The sequence below is a fragment of the Oncorhynchus clarkii genome, chromosome 12 (genome assembly GCF_045791955.1).
Source record: "Oncorhynchus clarkii lewisi isolate Uvic-CL-2024 chromosome 12, UVic_Ocla_1.0, whole genome shotgun sequence".
Classification (NCBI taxonomy): domain Eukaryota; kingdom Metazoa; phylum Chordata; class Actinopteri; order Salmoniformes; family Salmonidae; genus Oncorhynchus; species Oncorhynchus clarkii.
In genome coordinates, this window is record NC_092158.1 from 67,665,503 (window position 1) to 67,685,743 (window position 20,241).

Below are 20,241 nucleotides of genomic sequence, written 5' to 3' on the forward strand. Positions count from 1 at the left end.
CATTATTTTAGAAGTTCCAATTGGTGTATGTCCTGTGAGCAGATACAATAGGGACACTGTAGCATGTAATACATTTTCTACAAGAGTCCATATCTATTTCCCCCACAGTTGACCAAAGAACATCTAAAACCCCTTTCATTTCAATACCTCGTAACTTTGCATATCTGGATCAGAGAGAATTTATTCTCATAAAAATAATCAAGCTCCATCACTCAGTGGGGACAGCATGAATAAATAATGTCCATAATTGAGATAAAATGAATCATCAATCTATTTATACAACAATCTAATCAAGCTTCGACGTCAGCACTTTGTGTCAGAATATATTTTTTATTCTGATTCAGGCAGTTATGCAACCAGGGACACAAAAAGATCCATGAGGCGAAGAATGTGACAATTGAACACTACCTATATGATATGGGGATGTCATGCTTATTTTTTTTGTTGCTATGAATTTGTTATATTCTTGGCCATAAACTCTCAAATGTCGGTGATCTTCTGATGTGCTACTCCTTTGCCATATCTGAACGCCGCTCCAACCCATTTCACCGTCTTCTATTGGTAAAAACTGCTCGGTTCATCACAGAATGGGAGTGTAAAGAGGGGTGGGGTGGGGTGGGGGGGCGTCACAAGCATCCACAATCCAACCATTGTCGATGCAAACCGCAAATGAACGGTGGCGTTTTGACCCCCTTCATCGCTATGGGTTTTTCACAGTATCTCACGAGGAAACGTAAGTGTATCGTGGTATTTGTTTGACAGTTTATTGTTGTGCTTTTGTAGAGTCTTTTTTTAATTAAACAGGTGTTAAGTAACGCTCACGGCAATGTTTTTTAATTTTTATAAAAAGAGCTCGACAGGAGGAGGAAAGGGAAAAGCGCGAGCTCGTTGTTTTAGTTGGGAGAGATGGAGAGAACAGCGTCGCTGTATACAGCCATGTTGTAGACTAGGCTAGCTACTGATTGCGCTACAAAGTGAGAATGGCAACGAGCACTGTGTCTTGCCGTAAGGAGAGAAACGATATAGATGCTCTATTGTGAGTTATCACAGTACAAATGTAGTCTACACAACCACGAATAGCATACGACGTGGTTGTTGGTTACGGAGATATTAATGCACGTGATTGATTGTTGTGTTTTTGGTAACTGTCATGACATAACTATATTATTGTCTCAATGTTGGTGCTTCTGGCTTTGAGAGATCACCACTACCGTACACTGGCCAGTTCCCGACTGGTTTAGCAGCGTAAACAAACTTGCGCTGTTCACATGCTAGTGGTGCTGAATGCTCATGTTGACAATGCTTCAGACCAAAATGGTTGTCTCACTTATACATGTATGTAGAAATACAAACGTAGCCTACATACTATAAACGAAGTTGCCTTGGTAACGATGTCTATGAACCACCCCTATATGATAACAGGCACCAAATGCATTTTACACGGGTAGGTCAACGGAAGTTTATTCAAATTAAAATGTCCTTGATCAAACATGGTGCTTGACATTTTTGTTCAGTTATGTAAACACCATGCGTAGGTCTTTAAATTATCTAAGTTGTCCTGTTTATACGTTGAAATGTCCCTACTATGACAGACCATGACCATCGGAAAAATGTGTGCCATTAACAAAGACAGCTGGACGTGCATTTGTGGAAACAAACAGGCAGAATCCGTTAAATCAGAGGAATCGATCCTTCTGTGCATGGTGTTAAAGCGCGGCTCACCGGTCACTGTGAGTAATTGACTGTCCATTAACCACCCAACGAACCAGTCAGAGGCTGTTAGCGAAAGGATCAGCTAACGGAACCCGCAGTGAATAGCATCTCTAGATGCTTGACATTCGGCTTCGGTGCATAGCCGGTAACTACTGTATCTGGGGGTACTTTGGAGAGTGACGTGTTGGTATGAGAGTATTATTCAGTTAACTTATGTTACTAGTAAAGGTAATGCCTATCGGCTGAAGTATATTTTAGTAAGAAATCAGGTTTGCCTGAAAGTCATGGCTTGATTTTTGTAGCCCCATCTATTCGATGGATTTCAATGATTTCCTTTGATACAGCTGTTTTATGGAAACGTTCAAAGTTAAGTGTCTGGTGTCTTTCTTAAGGTCTAACATCACTTAATGTCCCTCCTGACATCACAAGTAGGCTATTTGGCCACCTTCTGTTCTCAGACCATCATGACCTTCCACATGCCACAATGATGATGTAGACATGTGCACCTAGCAATATTGAACATTCCTCAATGATCTTTCAAACCCACAGCTTTCTGGATGCATTGTCACCAGTTGCTTTTCAGTGTGTAAGTCAAATCCATTACTGGAGAAGACAGTACAGATAGGCCTGTACAGCACTTGATGCATGAGGAAGCATGCTCGTTGAGCCATTGACAGTGATAATGATTATAATGTAGTCTATTATATAACATGTTCCACCAGGTCGACTGTAAGAGAGGTTAAGGGTGTGCGTTCCAAGTGGCACCCTATTCGCTTTATAGTGCACTACTTTTGACTAGGGCTCTGGTCAAAAAATGGCCACTATATAGTGAAAAGATTGCCATTTGGAATACAACCTATGTGGAGGTGAGACACCTCGCCCATCACCAATTGCTGTGTTGTGCCTTTTGGCTGTATGATTGTGTTGGGTTTATTTTGTTTGGAGCACGGCATTCAATTGGGGTTTGTTGTAATGTGAAGGTTGATGGAGAACGGTTGGCTTTCAGTTCGTCACCTGTGTGTGTGTCTGTCGTATAGAGGATTTTCTGCACAGGGCTACTGTGGATTAGGTCGCTGGCTCGTTGCACACACACCTGTCTCGGTGTGTCTGTCCCTGTCTGTGTCCCAGTCTGTGTCCCTGTTTTTCTGGTCTGTCAGAACTAGGTTACCCATCTCCCCATCACAAGCGCATATGCAACATCTATTTAAGCTGTTGGCAGTGTGTGTGTGTGTGTGTGTGACCCCTCCCCCAGTACTGGCCTCAGTTCTCCCCTCACATGTAGGACGGTGCCAGTCCTCAAGGACACCCTCTATCCTTCCATCCTCTTCCTCTCTCTCCCCCTTTCCTTGTTTTGCTTAATCTCTTTCCCTGGGTTTGTCCTCTCATCCCTCCCTCAAATTATATGGGAATAAAGAAATGCATTCCTGTCAAAAGACATTGTTTTCCTGCCATTTGTTTGTCTTTGCAAGGACCATGTACATTCTAAGGGCTCGATTCAATCCGTAGCGCTGGAGACGCGATGCAGCGCAATATCCATTTAAAGGCAATGTTTATGCGTTTGCCCGAGACTGCATTCATGGTAAATGCTGCCGATGTCGGCTCAGCCTAGTGGTTAGAGTGTTGGACTAGTAAGCGGAAGGTTGCAAGTTCAAACCCCCGAGCTGACAAGGTACAAATCTGTCGTTCTGCCCCTGAACAGGCAGTTAACCCACTGTTCCTAGGCCGTCATTGAAAATAAGAATTTGTTCTTAACTGACTTGCCTAGTTAAATAAAGGTTAAAAATATATATATATATATATATATATATATATTTTTTTTTAATAAAAATTGGAAATTACCTTTAAAGCTAGTTGAAACATACATTTTTTTTAAACTTGTAAATTAATGATATACACATTGATTCTTGAACAGTATAATTTATACATGCCTCATGAGCTTAATTCAACTGTCATACCCCACCAGAACCCAAAATATAAGCTTGTTTTACTCCAATGTTTATTTAAAAAAAATGTAAATCTAAACAAACATTCTATATCCTTAAAACTTACATCCATAGCTCTGTGAATTAATTTGAGAGTGGTTACATTTCTACAGGCTCATCCATCAGCTTTTTTTTTTACCGAGGCGGGGTGCCTGCTTTGTCATCGTTTCTATTAAGGATTCAAGCTTTAAAGTGTCCAGTGCCAGTCCTGTACCTTTTAAGTGTCAACCTTTGGCATCGTTCTGCATACACTGAAGTGGCCAATATGATAGATGCAGCCATCCATCTATAAAGTATTTGACCTAAGTACACAATTATAAGCAGCAAGGATATAACCAATTTACTAGAGCAGAGTTCAACGTTCATCTGGAGATGACGTGTAGTCCTACCTGAAGACCAACTCACTGGCCTTGTGGTCAGTGTCCACCCTGAGATTGAAAGAAGGTAAAAATGGGACCCGATCTCTGCTTGGCACTCAGGATTAATGAGATAGATTGGGGGTAAGGCCCTGCGATAGACTAGTGTCATGTCCAGGGGTTGTACTTGTACATCAAGCTGCCTCACACTACAGAAACAGGAGATATGCTCCTGCTTCTATGAGCCGTTCTGGCTCGCTCGTGCGAGGCTACTTGCTTAAGTATAACCAACAAATACAGCACTGAAGCGTACTATGATGCTAAACTATTGCAGTAGCTAGCTTACAGAAGCATAGTGCTAAACAAACACTGAACCAAAGTGTAGAAGCATATTGAATCTCTACAGTACATTTGGTTAGCCTAGTGTTTGCTCGGGGCATCCATTCTGGCTGATATCCGGAACATTAAAATATGAATTAGCCATGTGACATTGACATATGGGCTTGTTCTGATTGGCCCTGGGGTGAATGGGCTCGCTAGCAGCTCCTGTTTGACTGTCGCTACTCTGTCCTCTGCTTTCTCAACAGAGAGAGGATGTGTGTGTGTGTGTGTGTGTGTGTGTGTGTGTGTGAGTCAGTGAGTTGAAGCATGTGTGGGTGTGTGTGTAGGTGTTAGTAAATGAATGTGTGTGCGTGCGTGTACTGTGTGTGTGTGTCAGTGAGTTGATGCATGTGTGGGTGGGTGTGTGTAGGTGTTAGTAAAGGAAAGATGCTTGACCCTTCTCGGCAGAAGTATAACTGTCTCCAGGCTTGGCTTCAGTCGAGGTAGAAACGCAAACCACATGCAACCAAAAGGAGACTTAGAAAAGAAGAAAATTGGCAGAGGTGCCTATTTAAAGGGATTCACATGCACAGAGGCACAAACCATATGTAAGCACATACCATGGGTGGGTCCACAGAAAATGTTGGGCCTCCCCTGACTTAAAACTTTCCAACTTGCACACTGTCAAGTGTTTTGATATTCTGTATTATAAACAACTCTTTGCTCCTGCCTCAGTTCCAGAAACCTGAACAACCGACAAAAAAAAACCCATTCTTAACATACTTTATTGTCATGCTCTGGTGTACAGTAGCCTTAACCAACTCATTCATCCAGTTGTCATCAGTCTTGCACCCACCCAGCTGTCTCCTCCCTCCGGCGATGAATACGTGATAGAGACTCAAACAGCGGAGGGTTGGCAGGGAACGTCTGCCGCTGGGTTACATACACGTTGGGTCGTTGGGGCTCATCCGCCATTGAAACAATAACAAAGCGGGCACCCTGCCTCTGTTTTGGTGAAAAGCTGAAAGATGGGGCTGGTGAAATGTAACCCCTCTCAAAACTGACCATGCGTGATATCAAATGTATAGTTTTAACCATGTTTTGGGGATATACAAGGTTTGTTTACGTTTACATTGTTTCAAAACATTGGAGTAAAACAAGCTTATATTTGGGGTTCTGATGGGGGTACGACGGTTGAACTAAGCTCATGAGGCATTTCTAAGTTCTATTCTTCAACAATCTATGGGTCGACACTGAGTGTACAAAACATTAGGAACACCTTCCTAATATTGAGTTGCACCCCCTTTTGCCCTCAGAACAGCTTCAAATTCATCGGCGCATGGCCTCAACAAGGTGTCTAAAGGTTTCCACAGGGATGCTGGCCCATGTTGACTTCAATGCTTCCCACAGTTGTGTCAAGTTGGCTGGATGTCCTTTGGCTGGTGGACAATTCTTGATACACACAGGAAACGGTTGAGTGTGAAAAACCCAGTAGCGTTGCAGTTCTTTATACACTCAAACCGGTGCGCCTGGCACCTACTACCATAACCAGTTCAAAGGCACTTCAATATTTTGTCTTGCCCATTCACCCTCTGAATACACAATCCATGTTTCAATTGTCAAATGGTTTAAAAATCTTCTTTAACCTGTCTCCTCCCCTTCATCTACACTGATTAAAGGCGATTTAACAAGTGACATCAATAAGGGATCACACCTGGATTCGCATGGTCAGTATATGTCATGGAAAGAGCCAGTGTTCCTAATGTTTTGTACACTGATTTAAGGTTGCAAAATTCCCGGGAACTTTCAATAAGTTACCTGGTTTCCCAGCAATCCTGGTTGGAGATTTCTGGATTCCCTTCTTATTCTGGGAATCCTCCAACCGGGATTTCAGGGAAACCAGGGAATTGATTGAAAGTTCCCGGGATTTTGCGACCCTACACTGAGTGTATATCATTGATTTCAATGTTCAACAGTGCGTGTTGCAACTGCAGATTGCTCCTTTTAACTCAAAAAGCGGCTCGTCTCCAACGGGCGAACCTCGTGGGCGTTTACAGGATGCCACGGCACCACCCACCTGGAGCAATGTGGCAGCTGCAGTTCCGAGCTCCAGGGACAAGGGTGGTTATTTGGGGAAACAACTGGTTGATGTCTGTTAACATGGTTTCAATGCAATCCAATTCAGACTTTATTATTATTCACCCCAGAAGGGACACCTGGGCTGGGAAAGGCTTTGTAAAACAAGGTCCCAGATTGGTTTCTAGTGGTCACTTTCTTTTTGGGGTATACTGATGTTAGAGGAGGGATGTTGACCATGTGGGTACTCAGAAAGGGACATGGTTCACCATGGTACCTGAGCTGGAAAAGTCTCTCTTTCATTGGGCTGTTTCCATATCTATTCATGCCTTTGCCATGGAGATGTTGAATGTTGTTGAATCCGAAATGAGAGAGGCAGCTGGCAGACCCAACAGCATCAAAAGGACACCACTCTCTCGGGTCTCCTGTAATTGTAAATACACAAACCAAGCTGAGCGTAACAACAGACTATGATTCAGTCCTTCAGCCTTTGCAGGCCAGGGGACTTCAGCATGATTATATGTATATGTATGCCCGATGTAGATTTGTTAGTGTATGTATTTGTTTTTGGAGAGGGGAAGGGGAAAATAGTTTAGGGGAATCACATTTTCTATGTGGAGTTGTATGGATACTTTAATATTGAATATATTATCGTTACAGCGTTGGCCACCTTAATGTGTTTTGGACTGGGAAACCTTCCACATACACAGGCAATGGCTGTCTGTATGTGACAGTCGGTTTGGCCTACATCTAGGCTACAGCACGCCATGACGCTTCTTTATATTTCTTTAGTTGACTATTCCAGATTTCCCGACCGAGTGGGGAGAGGGAGCAATAGAAGAAACAAGGTGGTTTTTATGTTTCGGGATGTGGGATGGCATAGCAATCATGGCAACAGCCAATCGGATTTAGCCGGTGGCAGATGGAGTTGGCAATGTGTAGCCTAGCCTAGACTGTGGACAGACTCTGCTGGGCAGGTTTAGCACACGCCCACTCTATATGCCCCGTCGACCATGGCTCTCACTCACACCAGAGCTGTGCCAGGGCCCATTGCTCTGCCATTTGAGCCTCGTTAGCTCCCCCTTCTGCGAGGAGAGTGCTGGCGGAGAGAGGGTAGCGCCGGAACGACCACAGCCTTCTGTTCCCTCAGTAGTGTGTGTTCACTGAACTGGAAGAGGCCTATGGGCAGCTGCCCTGTTGCCTCTATGCTGCGATGAGGTGATATCCTTCCTGTTATCCTGGCCTTCTATGCTAGAGGGCGCTGTGGTCTGTTTACAAGTCAACCAACATGAGTTACAGTGTTGTTTGGTGTTGTTGTTGAAGTGATTGTTCTTCACTCCAAAATACCAGTTTTATAAGATTCTTTGAACTGTGTCAACGCAATCTGTTGTGTTTGTGTAGATCCAGCTATATGTCTCAATCCCACATGAATGGGAAAGAAGAGAGCATTTTCTGAATAAAAATCAAAAATAGTTTCCAAGTGACACCCGTTTGGGACACAGATTGGGTATTGCAGTTCATAACATTAGTATTACAGAATGACTGACTCTAATGACTTTACCCTCCTTCCTGTGTGTCCCCTCAGTTAGCCATTGACCTGCCTGAGGGATGGAGTCTCTCTTTGGGGGCGAGCTGGGCCTCCTGGGCGGGGGCGAGGGGCTGAGGGATGACGGCTGCGGCTTGGGGTCGGGGGTCAACTGGTCGTCCTCACCCATCCAAGACGACATGTACCCCTCCCACTTCGCCCTGGCCGCCGCCTACCATGACATCAAGACGCGATTGGCCAGCCTGGAGCGAGAGAACAGCAGCATCAAGAGGAAGCTGAAGAACTATGAGGTCAAGGTAGGTTGACTGATCTATTCATGACAGAGGCTACTTCCCAAATGGCACCCTATTCCCTTTATACTGCACTACTTTAAAGGGAAGTCCTATGGCCTTATGGGGCCTGGTCAAAAGTAGTGCACTATATAGGGAATAGTGTGTCATTTGGTTACACAGGCATTGATTGGTCAGATTGTATGCAACACTGATGTTGTAGGTCTACATCAGCCATCCAATGTCCCTTTTTGAATATTTTTAAAAGGCATCCCCCTTAAAGGGATAGTTAGGGATTTTAACCCTTTATCTTCTTCCCCAGAGTTAGGTTAACTCTGGATACTATTTTTATGTATCTGAGTCCAGTATGAAAGAAGTTGGAGGTAGTTTCGCAAGAAAATGCTAACTAGCCTAGCACAAAGACTGGAAGTGCTAGTTATTCCCATATACTTCCAGTCATTTTGCTAATGCTAGTTAGCAAACGTGCAAATGCTAGTTAGCAATTGTGCAAATGATAGTTAGCAATTGTGCAAATGCTAGATAGCAACTTTCTCAAAACGGCATGCAGATACATAAAAATGGTATCCACAAGTTCATCTGACTGTGGGGAAGTAGATACAGCTTCATTGCCAAAATCCCAAACTATCCCTTTAACCTCTCTGATCTACCCATCCCGGATCCGGTATCGTGAATACAGACTCAAGCTCATTACCATTACGCAACGTTAACTATTCATGAAAATCGCAAATGAAATGAAATAAATATGCTAGCTCTCAAGCTTAGCCTTTTGTTAACAACACTGTCATCTCAGATTTTCAAAATATGCTTCTCAACCATAGGAAAACAATCATTTGTGTAACAGTAGCTAGCTAGCGTAGCATTTAGCGTTAGCATTATCGTTAGCATTTAGCATGCAACACTTTCACAAAAAACAGAAAAGCATTCAAATAAAATCATTTACCTTTGAAGAACTTCAGATGTTTTCAATGAGGAGACTCTGTTAGATAGCAAATGTTCAGTTTTTCCTGAAAGATTATTTGTTTAGAAGAAATCGCTCCGTTTGGTGCGTCACGTTTGGCTACCAAAAAAACCCGAAAATCCAGTCATCAATTACGCCGAACTTTTTTCCAAATTAACTCCATAATATCGACTGAAACATGGCAAACGTTGTTTAGAACCAATCCTCAAGGTGTTTTTCACATATCTCTTCGATGATATATCCTTCGTGGAAGTGTGCGTTTCGTTCTGAATCCCAGGACAAAATGACCGCAACTGGAGATTACGCACGAATTTAGATAAAGGCCACCGGGCGGACCCCTGGAAAATGTAGTCTCTTATGGCCAATCTTCCAATGATATGCCTACAAATACGTCACAATGCTGCAGACATCTTGAAGAAACCACAGAAAGCACATGGTTGTTCCTGCTGCATTCACAGCCATATAAGGAGACATTTGAAAACAGAGCTTCAGAGATTCTGCTCATTTCCTGTTAGACGTTTCATCTTGGTTCCGCCTGTAGAATGAGTTCTGTGGCACTCACAGATAAAATCTTTGCAGTTTTGGAAACGTTAGACTGTGTTCTTTCCAAAGCTGTCAATTCTATGCATAGTCGAGCATCTTTTCGTGACAAAATATTGCGCTTAAAACGGGCACGTTTTTTTTATCCAATAATGAAATAGCGCCCCTATAGGCTTAAAAAGGTTAAAGCCATCACTGATTTTACATGACTGAATTGGTAAAAGCTATTATATGGAACCTGTGCTTTCACCTATGTAATTGAGTTCGATCAGTGATTACTCCCAGGAGAGGAGGAAGGGAGGATTGATTTTGAAAGTATTGAAACATTCAGGCATACCTGAATGAGGCCATTATTCCGTTGAAACTCACAGTGGAAAAGCTTGTGGTAGAGGAAGGTTATTTCCTAACCTCTAATAATAATCTGACCTCGACTTGCACTCGTGTACTCTTTTTTTTTTCTCTCCTTTTGCTTTTTCCATCTCCTATCTTTTGTGCCGTGACACTCCGTGTCCTATTCTCACCGTCTTCCTTTGATCTACTTTCTCACCTACTCATCTAATTTTCCTCCTCTGTCCTTCTCTTGTACCTCTCCCCTCCTCCTCTCTCCCAGTTCCCTATGATCAGTGAGTTTGAGGAGGAGAGGACCCTACAGTGCTGCTCCTGTGAACCCAAGGAGACCTGCCTACTGCAGTCAGAGACCACCAACCTGCAACAGAGAGTCAACTCACTCACACAGGAGGTAAGAAATGGAGGAAGAGAGGAGAGGGTAGAGGAAGAGAGGGGAGAGTGAGGAGAGAAGAAGAGAGGGGTGAGGGACGCGAGACGGAGGGAGGGAGGGTTGTGAGGGGAGAGAGAGGTAGGAGAGGAAAAAAGAGGGAGAGGGGTGGTAGGAACTGCACATCGAACACATTTTTCTTTCTCCTACACTTTTCCTGTAATGGCATATTTTCTCTATTCCTTCCAATAAATATGACCACTGCCCTGGTGAGAGATGGGCTGTTTTAGACACTCACCCGCCGCAGGCTTTACTGCACGTCCGTAGAGATGATGGCTGTGTGGCACTTCGGATTGCAAGTTTACAAACAAAAGGATGCTTCTTCGTTCAAGAATATAAAACTTAGACTTTCTAATATAAAAGATGGGAAACAAAAATATTCCTTATAATTCCTCTAATTCTAATACCTTATAAGTGGCAATAAATGAAGACTGTTTTGTGCAGTAAATTCAAGATATCATATGAGTAAGTGCGGTCAAAAAACTCTACCAACTCTAACCAAGACTCCTCCTCGTAGGCCTGACTTCCTCCCTCCAATAACCTTTCCTTCTCTTATAGCCACTGCACCGGCCGCAAGGGGGGTATAGTCATCTCCAATAATGGCTTCACACTAATAATTCAACTTATAATGCTCTGGTTATTGTATACAAATAGGCTATTTGGCTTTAACATTCCGGCCCCTAATTGTAAAATGCACAAAATGCATCAGTTACCTAAAATATTTCAAGTAGAGCCCATAACAACAAAAACTATACTGCATCAGAGCGTAATCGTAGTTCATAATTGTCTAAGGTCCTACATAGACCTAGATGTATGGCTGTGTGTCAGTGAAAAATCCATAGTTCCTGAGCTCGACATCTTGGGATGCATGTCACTTAAAAATGGAGGTTGGGGCCCAACATCAGGCTTTTTTCATAGGTTTAGTCTGCCTCAATGAGCAGAGAGAGCTTGGTGATGGGCCTGTCTAAAATGCTAGTCTGTCTAAACTAAGATGCTCCGGACTAGGCCTTTAGCCCCTGGCAGGGCCTTCACCAGGCATCCCATTAACCATGAGTTTCTTGGAGCTATCTCATCCATGATGACAACCAGGTCTCCAGGAGTGAAATTTCTCCTAGTGTTATTCCACTTGCTCATTTTTCTGCATCAATGGGAGATATTCCCTAACCCACCTCTTCCAGAAGAGGTCGGCAATGTACTGCACTTGCCTATACCTTCTCCTGGAGTGCAGGTCTCCTCTCTGGAATAGCCCGGGGGACATGACAGGTTTTGCCCTCAGCAGAAGCAGGTGGTTAGGAGTGAGAGGCTCAAGGTCGTTGGGGTCGTTGGTCACCGTTGTTAATGGCCTGTCATTAATGATTGCCTCGACCTCGCACAGAGTTGTTTGCAAAGCCTCGTCATCCGGTGCTTGTTCTTTGAGGGTTGATGCTAGAATCTTCTTCGCTAGCCGAATCAGCTTTTCCCATACTCCTTCATGGTGGGCTCCTGAGGGAGGGTTAAATGACCATTTTACTCCAACGTTCCGTAATGTGTTCTGGATCTCCTTGTGATCCAGTTCCTTCAGAGCCTCTGCTAGCTCCCTTTGTGCACCCACAACCTCTGTGCCATTATCAGTTCTGATACTAGAGGCTGGGCCTCTTCGGCAGGTAAATCTACGTAAAGCGTTCATGCAAAAAGCTGTGTCTAAGTAGCTAGCAACCTCTAGATGGATGGCACGACAAACAAGGCAGGTAAAAATCACACCCCATCACTTCACAAGAGAGCAGCCTCGCTTGACCTGTATAGGCCCAAAGTAGTCCATACCCACATGTGTAAAGGGTGGCAGGTCACACGGTCCTGTGGAAGGTCAGCCATCTTTTGTTCTCCAGCTTTGGCCTGCATACGCCTACAGAAGACACAACTCTTGATGATCTTTCTTGCCAATGCATTGGCACAGGGCATCCAAAAGCATTGGCTATGTCTGGACAGCATATGGCCCTTCCCACAATGACCAACCTGCTCATGAATCTGTCCTAGGATCAGTTTGGAGGTGCGGGAATCTTTTGTCAGTATCATGGCATTCTTCAGCTCCATAGGCATGGATCCTTTATTTATCCGCCCTCCTACTCTCAGTAGGCCTTTATCCATGATTGGATTGGGTCCATCTTACCGATTCCTTTAGCAGATTGACTCCCTTTCTCTATCTTCAGGTGCTGCTTCTGCTCGTAGCAGATAATTGCTTGCTCAGCTTCCTCCATGTCCTCCACAGTGAGGCTTTGTGTCTTGACAGACAGCTTGAGCTGGGTCGAGCGGGTAATTCAAACCTTCATGTTCTGGCTTGATTGGAGCAGCGGCCCTTTTAGCTTCAGCGTCCAAGCTGTTCCAAGGTGAATAGTGCTCGGTCAGCTTGCTAGTTGGACTCTCCTCTGTCACGCTCACACTCTTTATCGTGAGATCCTTCCTTACCTCGGGGTCGTCCTGAGGGATAGAGCCCAGCTGTGGATTCTTTGGCCATTGTGTTTCTGGTTTCCCAAAACTCTGGTCCTGCCAGCCATCTTGAAGTCAGAAAGGTCTCAATGTCCAGGCCACGTGAGGTGTCGTCAGCTGGGTTCTGTTTTCTATTGATGTATCTCCACTGCTCTCCTCTTGACAGATCACGAATCACAGAGTCTTGGTTCGCTACACAAGTATGGAATCTTGTAGTCTTGTTGTTGATGTATAAAGTCGAGTCTTGTAGTTCAATCTGGACCTCTGTTCTGAGCAGCTGATCTACTCGCACAGCTTGTGTTGATGCTAAATTCCAGCCTGGGGATTGTCTTCTGCTTAATGGGAGTCACTCTGGACTTACCTAGCACAAATCCAATGTGAACCTTTTCTTCTTCGCCTGTGAGCCTCAAGTAGCTTGCAATTCTGCAGCCTTGTTCACTTGCGTCACAGAAGTGATGCATCTGGAGCAGATTTAACTGGACCAAAGTTTTCAGGCTTCATGCATCTATTCACCTGGAATCTGGAAAGCTAGTCTAACTCTGAGAGCCATCTTTGTCATGGTTTACAGAGTTCATCTGGAATGGGCTCATCCCAGCCACACTTGATCTTGCAGAGCTCTTGGAGGATCTGCTTGGCCTTCAGAATAAAGGGAGCAAGGACACCTAGTGGATCGTAGAATGAGCTTACGGTTGATAGGATACCTCTTCTGGTAGCTGCTCGGCCCTTGATCATGACCCGGTAGGTGAGTAGGTCATTCTCGATGTTCCTTTGGATACCAAGCGCTCGTTCGAAAGGTAGCTTTTCTCTGTCGAGATCCAGTTCCTTTATCTGCTTGGCTTTATGTTCATCAGGGAGGGAGGCCAATACAGCACGGCTGTTACTGACCCATTTGGTCAACTCAAATCCACCTTGAGAGCACAGATCCCTGAGATCTCTTGTGAGAGCTATAGCTTGCTGTTTCTGTGCCCACTGACTTGAGACAGTCATCAACATAGAAGATATACAGAACAGTATCGGTAACCTCCTTATCATATTTCTGACAGTTATCTTCTGCAACCATTGTTTGTGGGTCCTGTTGAGTATTTTTTCCATGTTTCCACCTCATTCAGAAACTCCGCAAAAGTTTCCATCTTTGGCTCAAACCGATCAATTGTCTCATTCCTTTAAATTCATCAGGTCACAATATTTGCACCGCTTCATGAGCCTCCTTAAATTCAGTGAGGATCGAATCAAATATTTCAACAGCTTCAATTTACAATTTCAAAACGTCCTTCCTTAAGCAAAGCTTCAAATTCCGTTCATTTTGCGTGTGCACCGTCCATGTTTGCCTCTACGTATAGAGCTGAGCAACTTTAATTCATCTTTATTTTCTGCCATAGCAGTGATTTGGGTTTGCCCGTGAGACATTTATTTCCCCTTTTATTCACTTTGACACTTTGTCGTTTCAATACGTTCACACGTTTTGATTTGCGCAGTTCATTCCTTCCTTTGATTGCGCCTTAGCTCCGTCGGTATATTTTCATTTGCAACACGCAAAGTAATTCCATTTTCATTTATTTGTTTAGTATTTTAGTTTCTGTTTATCAAACATTAGCACCCATCGGCACTTCCATCCTTTGCTTGACCAAACAAATTGTATGGAACCGATGAGTTCCTTCAAAAATTCTCAGTGGTTACTGAGGACTGCAGAATTGTAGGACTTGAAATCCTTCCAGAGAACGGTCCTCCCGGTCCAAGTGCGCTTCAGTTAAAGAACAATAATCCAGCACGTGTAGCGGAGCTTTGGGGCTGAGATTTTTGACTAATGTAATGGCACATTTTCTCTATTCCATCCCATAAATATGACCACTGCCCTGGTGAGAGAGGGGCTGTTTCAGACACACACTCGCCTCAGGCTTTACTGCAGGTCCGTAGAGATGATGGCCGTGTGGCACTTTGGATCGCAAGTTTACAAACAAAAGGATTGCTTCTTCGTTAAAGCGTATAAAACGTAGACTTTCTAATAGAAAAGATGGGAAAACAAATATGTTCCTTGTAATTCCTCTAATTCTAATACCTTATAAGTGGCTATAAATGAAGGCTATTTCGCGCAGTAAATTCAAGATATATCAAGCTGCTTACCTATTGCAGATTCAGTCTTCCCAGCCTGGTGCAGGTCTACAATTTTGTTTCTGGTGTCCTTTGACAGCTCTTTGGTCTTGGCCATAGTGGAGTTTGGAGTGTGACTGCTTGAGGTTGTGGACAGGTGTCTTTTATACTGATAACAAGTTCAAACAGGTGCCATTATTACAAGTAACGAGTGGAGGACAGAGGAGCCTCTTAAAGAAGAAGTTACAGGTCTGTGAGAGCCAGAAATCTTGCTTGTTTGTAGGTGACCAAATACTTATTTTCCACCATAATTTGCAAATAAATTCATAAAAAATCCTACAATGTGATTTTCTGGATTTTCTTTTCTCATTTTGTCTGTCATAGTTGAAGTGTACCTATGATGGATATTACAGGCCTCTCATATTTTTAAGTGGGAGAACTTGCACAATTGGTGGGTGACTAAATACTTTTTTGCCCCACTGTAAGTGCGATCAAAAAACTATACCGCTCCCCCGTCTAACCAAGACTCCTCCTCGTAGGCCCAACTTCCTCCCTCCAATAACCTTTCCTCCTCCCATAGCCACTGCACTGGCCGCAAGGGGGGTATAGTCATCTCCAATAATGGCTTCACACTAATAATTCAACTTATAATGCTCTGGTTATTGTATACAAATAGGCTATTTATCGCTAACATTTCCCTTTGTATATCTCCACCTTTCCCTCAGCTCCAGAAGAGTAAAGAGCGAGAGGAGAGACTCGAGGATGTGATTCAGGCCTATGAGAAGATCCACATGGAGAAGAGTAATGTTCAGAGAGACCTGGACAAGATGGTGAGACGCAGTAGGAAACAGTGCCCCCTCCTGGACACCATGAGTAGTACTGGTAGAGCGATGGCGGGAGGGGACAGTATTATAGGCTAAAGCATTATAATGAAATAGAATCCTTTACATACTAATTTAAGCAAACACTGTATTGACCATCAGTTTTCCATCAGCAATGTACATCAGCGTGTGTGAGACCGATTGTACCGCTACCTGCACACGTGCCACACGTACCCTACATTTGTGTGTGTGTACCCTACAGCTATGTGTGTGTGTGTGTGTGTGTGTGTGTGCTCTCCATCAGACAACACTAGCAGAGCAGCACATGGAGCGTATCTGTGGTCTGGAGTCAGCTCTGAGGCAGAGGGAGGGGTCCCTGCAGAAACTCAGTGCTCAGCTGCACAGCAAGAACATTCATTACCTACAGCTACACACCAGTCTGGACGTGCCTCGTGGTGAGTGTGTTTGTATGTTTGAGTGAGTGTGGACGTGTGTGTGTGTTTCTGTTTCTCACTGTACCTGGATGTGTACTACAGAGCGGAACGGGCGGGGTCCCACCCTGCAGAGCTCTCGTAGTCTGGACGCCGTGTCCGACCTGAAGCTGCAGCGGTTGGAGGCGGAGCTAGAAGGGGCGCGGCAGCAGGCCCAGGGGGCGTGTCAGAGAGAGACGGAAATGAAGGAGGAGCTACAGAGGCTGCAGACAGAGATCAGACAGCTGCAGCAGGATGTACAGACACAGGTCAGATAGTGACACACACACATGAGGTTGGTGGGACCTTAATTGGGGAGGACTGGATCATGGTAATGGCTGGAGAGGAATAAGTGGAATGGTAACATTACATTTGCTACGTTTCAGCCATTATTATGAGTCGTCCTCCCCTCAGCAGCCCCCACTGACACACACACACACACACGTCTGTCTCTGTCCAGCAGGAGGTGACCACACTCTGTGAGCACTGTGACGTGGAGTGGATAAAGAAGGCAGGAGATGAACAGTGAGTGACAGCTGCCCCTCTAATACTCCTGGCATGTAACTATGTCAGTAGAATAACCAAGTCTCAAATGGAAAACTATTCACTATTTAGTGCACTACTTTTGACCAGGACCCATAGGGTGTGGTGCCCTATATATGGAATAGGGTGCCATTTTGGACGCAATCCTAACATTGTCCCTCCTGTGCAGGGTGAACCTGGCGTTGGCCTACACTGAGCTGACCGAGGAGCTGGGTCGTGTGAGAGGTCTGGCTGTCAAACAGACTGAGATCCTCAGGAAGGCATCCCACGAGCAAATGGGTCAGTAGAAAACATGTGAATATTAAAGATTGTGCTCCATATGGATGTTGAATGGAGTGGAATTGCAGTATGCCCAATGAGGGTGCCAATAGGGACACTAATGTAACAATAAATGCGATTTAGCAGATGCTTTCATCCAAAGCGACTTAGTCACGTGTGCATACATTTTACGTACTGGTGGTCCCGGGAATTGAACCCGCTATCCTGGCATTGCAAGCACCATACTCTACCAGCTGGGCTAGAGAGGCACCAGTAGACTATAATAACCATCCCATTCTCTCTCCTCCAGTCCTAAGACACTCCCCAGCCCCCCAGCGTCGCTCCCCAGCCTCCCAACGCCCCTCCCCAGACCGCCTCCACCCTCACCCCTCTCCCTCTCCTCCCCTCTCACCTTCCTCAGCCCCTTCTTGCCCCGCTTCCTACTCCCCCACTGGCCTCTCTTACTCCCCCACCGGCCCAGCCTCCTACTCCTGCCGTCCAACCAGCCAGCGGTTGCGTGCCCGCTTCCAGGGGCGCCGCAGCTACTCGGAGGTGGCCGACTCGTCTGCCCACCAGAGGCCCCCACCCAGGCTGCTCCGTGACCCAGTCTCCACCCTGCCCAAGCCCAGGAACATGGGGGAGTCTGGGGCCTACTCCCGTCGGCCGGCCTCGGCCCGTGGAGCTGTAGGAGGTGGTGGTGGAGGAGGGGGAAACAGCCTGAGCAGTAGTCCCCATCACCATGACCTGGAGCAGGGCTTCCTTCTAGATGCAGAGGTACACACCACATGTGTATATATTTGTTTAAATATAACTTATATAACCTTATTTTGTAATTTTTTTAAAACTCACCACTCGTTTGGATGAGTTTTATTAGGGAGTAACATTTTAAAACATTAAAACAAAAACATTTATCCACCAAGGGGTGCCACTTCTGTCATCTGGAGGATTCCCCGGCCCCCACTCCACTGGTCACCCCACCCCAGTCGTCTGATGATGAGGAAGAGTGGAGATGCCCATCCCCGGTGGCCAGTCCTCCCAGGACACTGGGGGTCATGGGGGTAAGCTCACGGGAACCCCCTCCCTGCCCCTCCTTCTTGGCCCCAAATGGCCCAGCTACTCTCACCTGCCACCTGCCAGGGTACGTGGATGCAGACCACGCCCAGTCCTGGCCCTCCATCAATGTGAGTTGTTGCTGCTAGACTTCAGAGCTCAGTAGTGTATCTCAATAGCAGTAATAAATCAGAGCATCCTTACCTGACATGCAAATAGAAAACCGGTTATTCAGTCATTACAATGAGTACATTTACAGTGTTTACCTTTGAGTTGAGTGTTTACACATCCTAACGGGTGCCGTTTTGTGATTGGCTGCCTGCAGTTGTGGATGGAGACGGAGGAGAACGACACCCGGAGCTGCCCGCTGTGTCAGCTGACCTTCCCCACCGGTTACCCTGACGACGCCCTCATCAAACACATCGACACGCACCTGGAGAACAGCAAGATCTAACCGTTGCCCCCAGACACAGATCTAGGAACAACTTACCCTGCCAAATTCAAACCTAAACCATTACCAGGAAAACACAAAACTGACCTTAGTGTCCAGAGGCGAATTCGTCCTACTCCAGTCTGCTTCGCGTCATGACTCCTGCTGTAAAATACAGGATTCACGATGGGCTCACCCTTAATAAAAGTGACAGCACCACAATTGCGGATCCCCTTGGCAATATGGCACTCGAGAGGAACAGACTCCATCTAACTGTAGAGAGGTGATACTGTCAAGCCTCTAGTCGTTTTCTAAACTGGAAAGTTTCCTTACCTCTGGTTTTTGACCATGTTAGTTTAGGGCTATAACAAGGGCCAGTGCTGTTTCTGAATGCTCCCTCTCTCGCCCATGTTATCAGGTATGGTCTTTGACATGGTTACCTCGCACTGTTTTTAACACCATCAGTAAAATGGGTCACACCCCTAACTACATGCTTCATCATAAAGTTGACTCTCCGTCAAACCAGAAGGAAGTCTTTGCCCAGACTTTAAGGGCACATTCATAGCTGGAGGTACACAGCACTTTTTTTGGAATTTAGTTCAAATGGAAAGAAGAATTTTCTTGAATCTTGATGAAAACCGATCTTTAAATGAATGAATTACAGTATCTCACGTGTCTTCATATAATTCAATGAAACAAGTCAAGGATGACTGATGGGTTGGCGATAATCGCTATAAATGGTTGAGCTATGGCGGGATGTCAAGGACCCTGAAAACAGGGATGGACCACTATAGGTAACTCATAAGAAACTCCTTTGTATATTGACATTCAGGGATTCAGGACATTGTACAACAGTGATTAAAACTAGGGTAAATAACAGGCCGAAGACGTTCTGGTTTGCAGGAGCTGTACAGTGAATCCAGGCTGTTGTTCTCCATGGATGATTTGTGAATCTCAGAATAATGAAGCTTTATATGCAGTCATCTCCGGTACTTGCCTACAGGTTGTCAATACAATTCACAGCAATCCATTTAAAACCCAACGGGGGGGAGGAATTTGACAGATCCAGAACACCAGCGGATTTCTCAACTCAGCCTATTGTGAAATTTGCACAGCAATCAATATGATCCGAATACACTGGATGGGGATCTACCATCAGTACGTTGTCTTACGTCAGATCAGTCGGCACTGATCAGTCGATCGAGGGACGAGCGTCGCGCAGGGTTGACGCCACCAGTCGGAAGACAAAACACCATTAGTATAGATACCATAGAAGGTAACACTGCAATCAACCACAAAAATGCGGGATCGCTTCTGGAGGAACACCAAGACACTCTGCCAATGAGAGAACAGTACGGCGCTACAGGAACCAGCGATCAAAAGGAAATTACATTTGAAAATAGACATGAACCCACGTGCTCACATTGCATTCCAACACACTACAGTATTCCTTCTCTGAATCTTTTCTTCCTTCAGTAGAATCACGAGGCATAGTTTACCCTTTATAGTCATCTTTCGGTTTTCTGTAACGCAAATAATAAAAACCTAAATCTCAAAATGA

At 45.0% G+C, this 20,241-nt stretch overlaps 1 protein-coding gene across 2 annotated transcripts; it reads left to right on the forward strand.

Moving 5' to 3' along the window:
- Nucleotides 1-652: 652 nt before the first annotated feature.
- On the forward strand, nucleotides 653-20,236 carry LOC139422176 (TANK-binding kinase 1-binding protein 1-like). Of its 2 annotated transcripts, none has more exons than XM_071173333.1 (11): nucleotides 653-733; nucleotides 8,034-8,290; nucleotides 10,393-10,521; nucleotides 15,834-15,938; nucleotides 16,234-16,384; nucleotides 16,466-16,668; nucleotides 16,863-16,924; nucleotides 17,112-17,221; nucleotides 17,511-17,974; nucleotides 18,121-18,381; nucleotides 18,576-20,236. In XM_071173333.1, the coding sequence occupies exons 2-11, from the start codon at nucleotides 8,057-8,059 to the stop codon at nucleotides 18,702-18,704; spliced, it is 1,848 nt and encodes a 615-aa protein (XP_071029434.1). In that variant the 5' UTR covers nucleotides 653-733; nucleotides 8,034-8,056; the 3' UTR covers nucleotides 18,705-20,236. The 2 variants fall into 2 exon arrangements, with proteins under 2 accessions (XP_071029434.1, XP_071029433.1); XM_071173332.1 differs by having other exon boundaries at nucleotides 660-733; nucleotides 16,860-16,924; nucleotides 18,576-18,886.
- Nucleotides 20,237-20,241: the final 5 nt, after the last annotated feature.

Excerpts from the sequence above, each read along its gene's own strand:
- LOC139422176 (XM_071173332.1), top strand. The coding sequence starts at position 8,057 with ATGGAGTCTCTCTTTGGGGGCGAGCTGGGCCTCCTGGGCGGGGGCGAG. Across the intron at positions 10,522-15,833 it reads TCAACTCACTCACACAGGAG|CTCCAGAAGAGTAAAGAGCG; the intron begins GTAAGAAATGGA and ends CCTTTCCCTCAG. Across the intron at positions 16,925-17,111 it reads AAGAAGGCAGGAGATGAACA|GGTGAACCTGGCGTTGGCCT; the intron begins GTGAGTGACAGC and ends CCTCCTGTGCAG.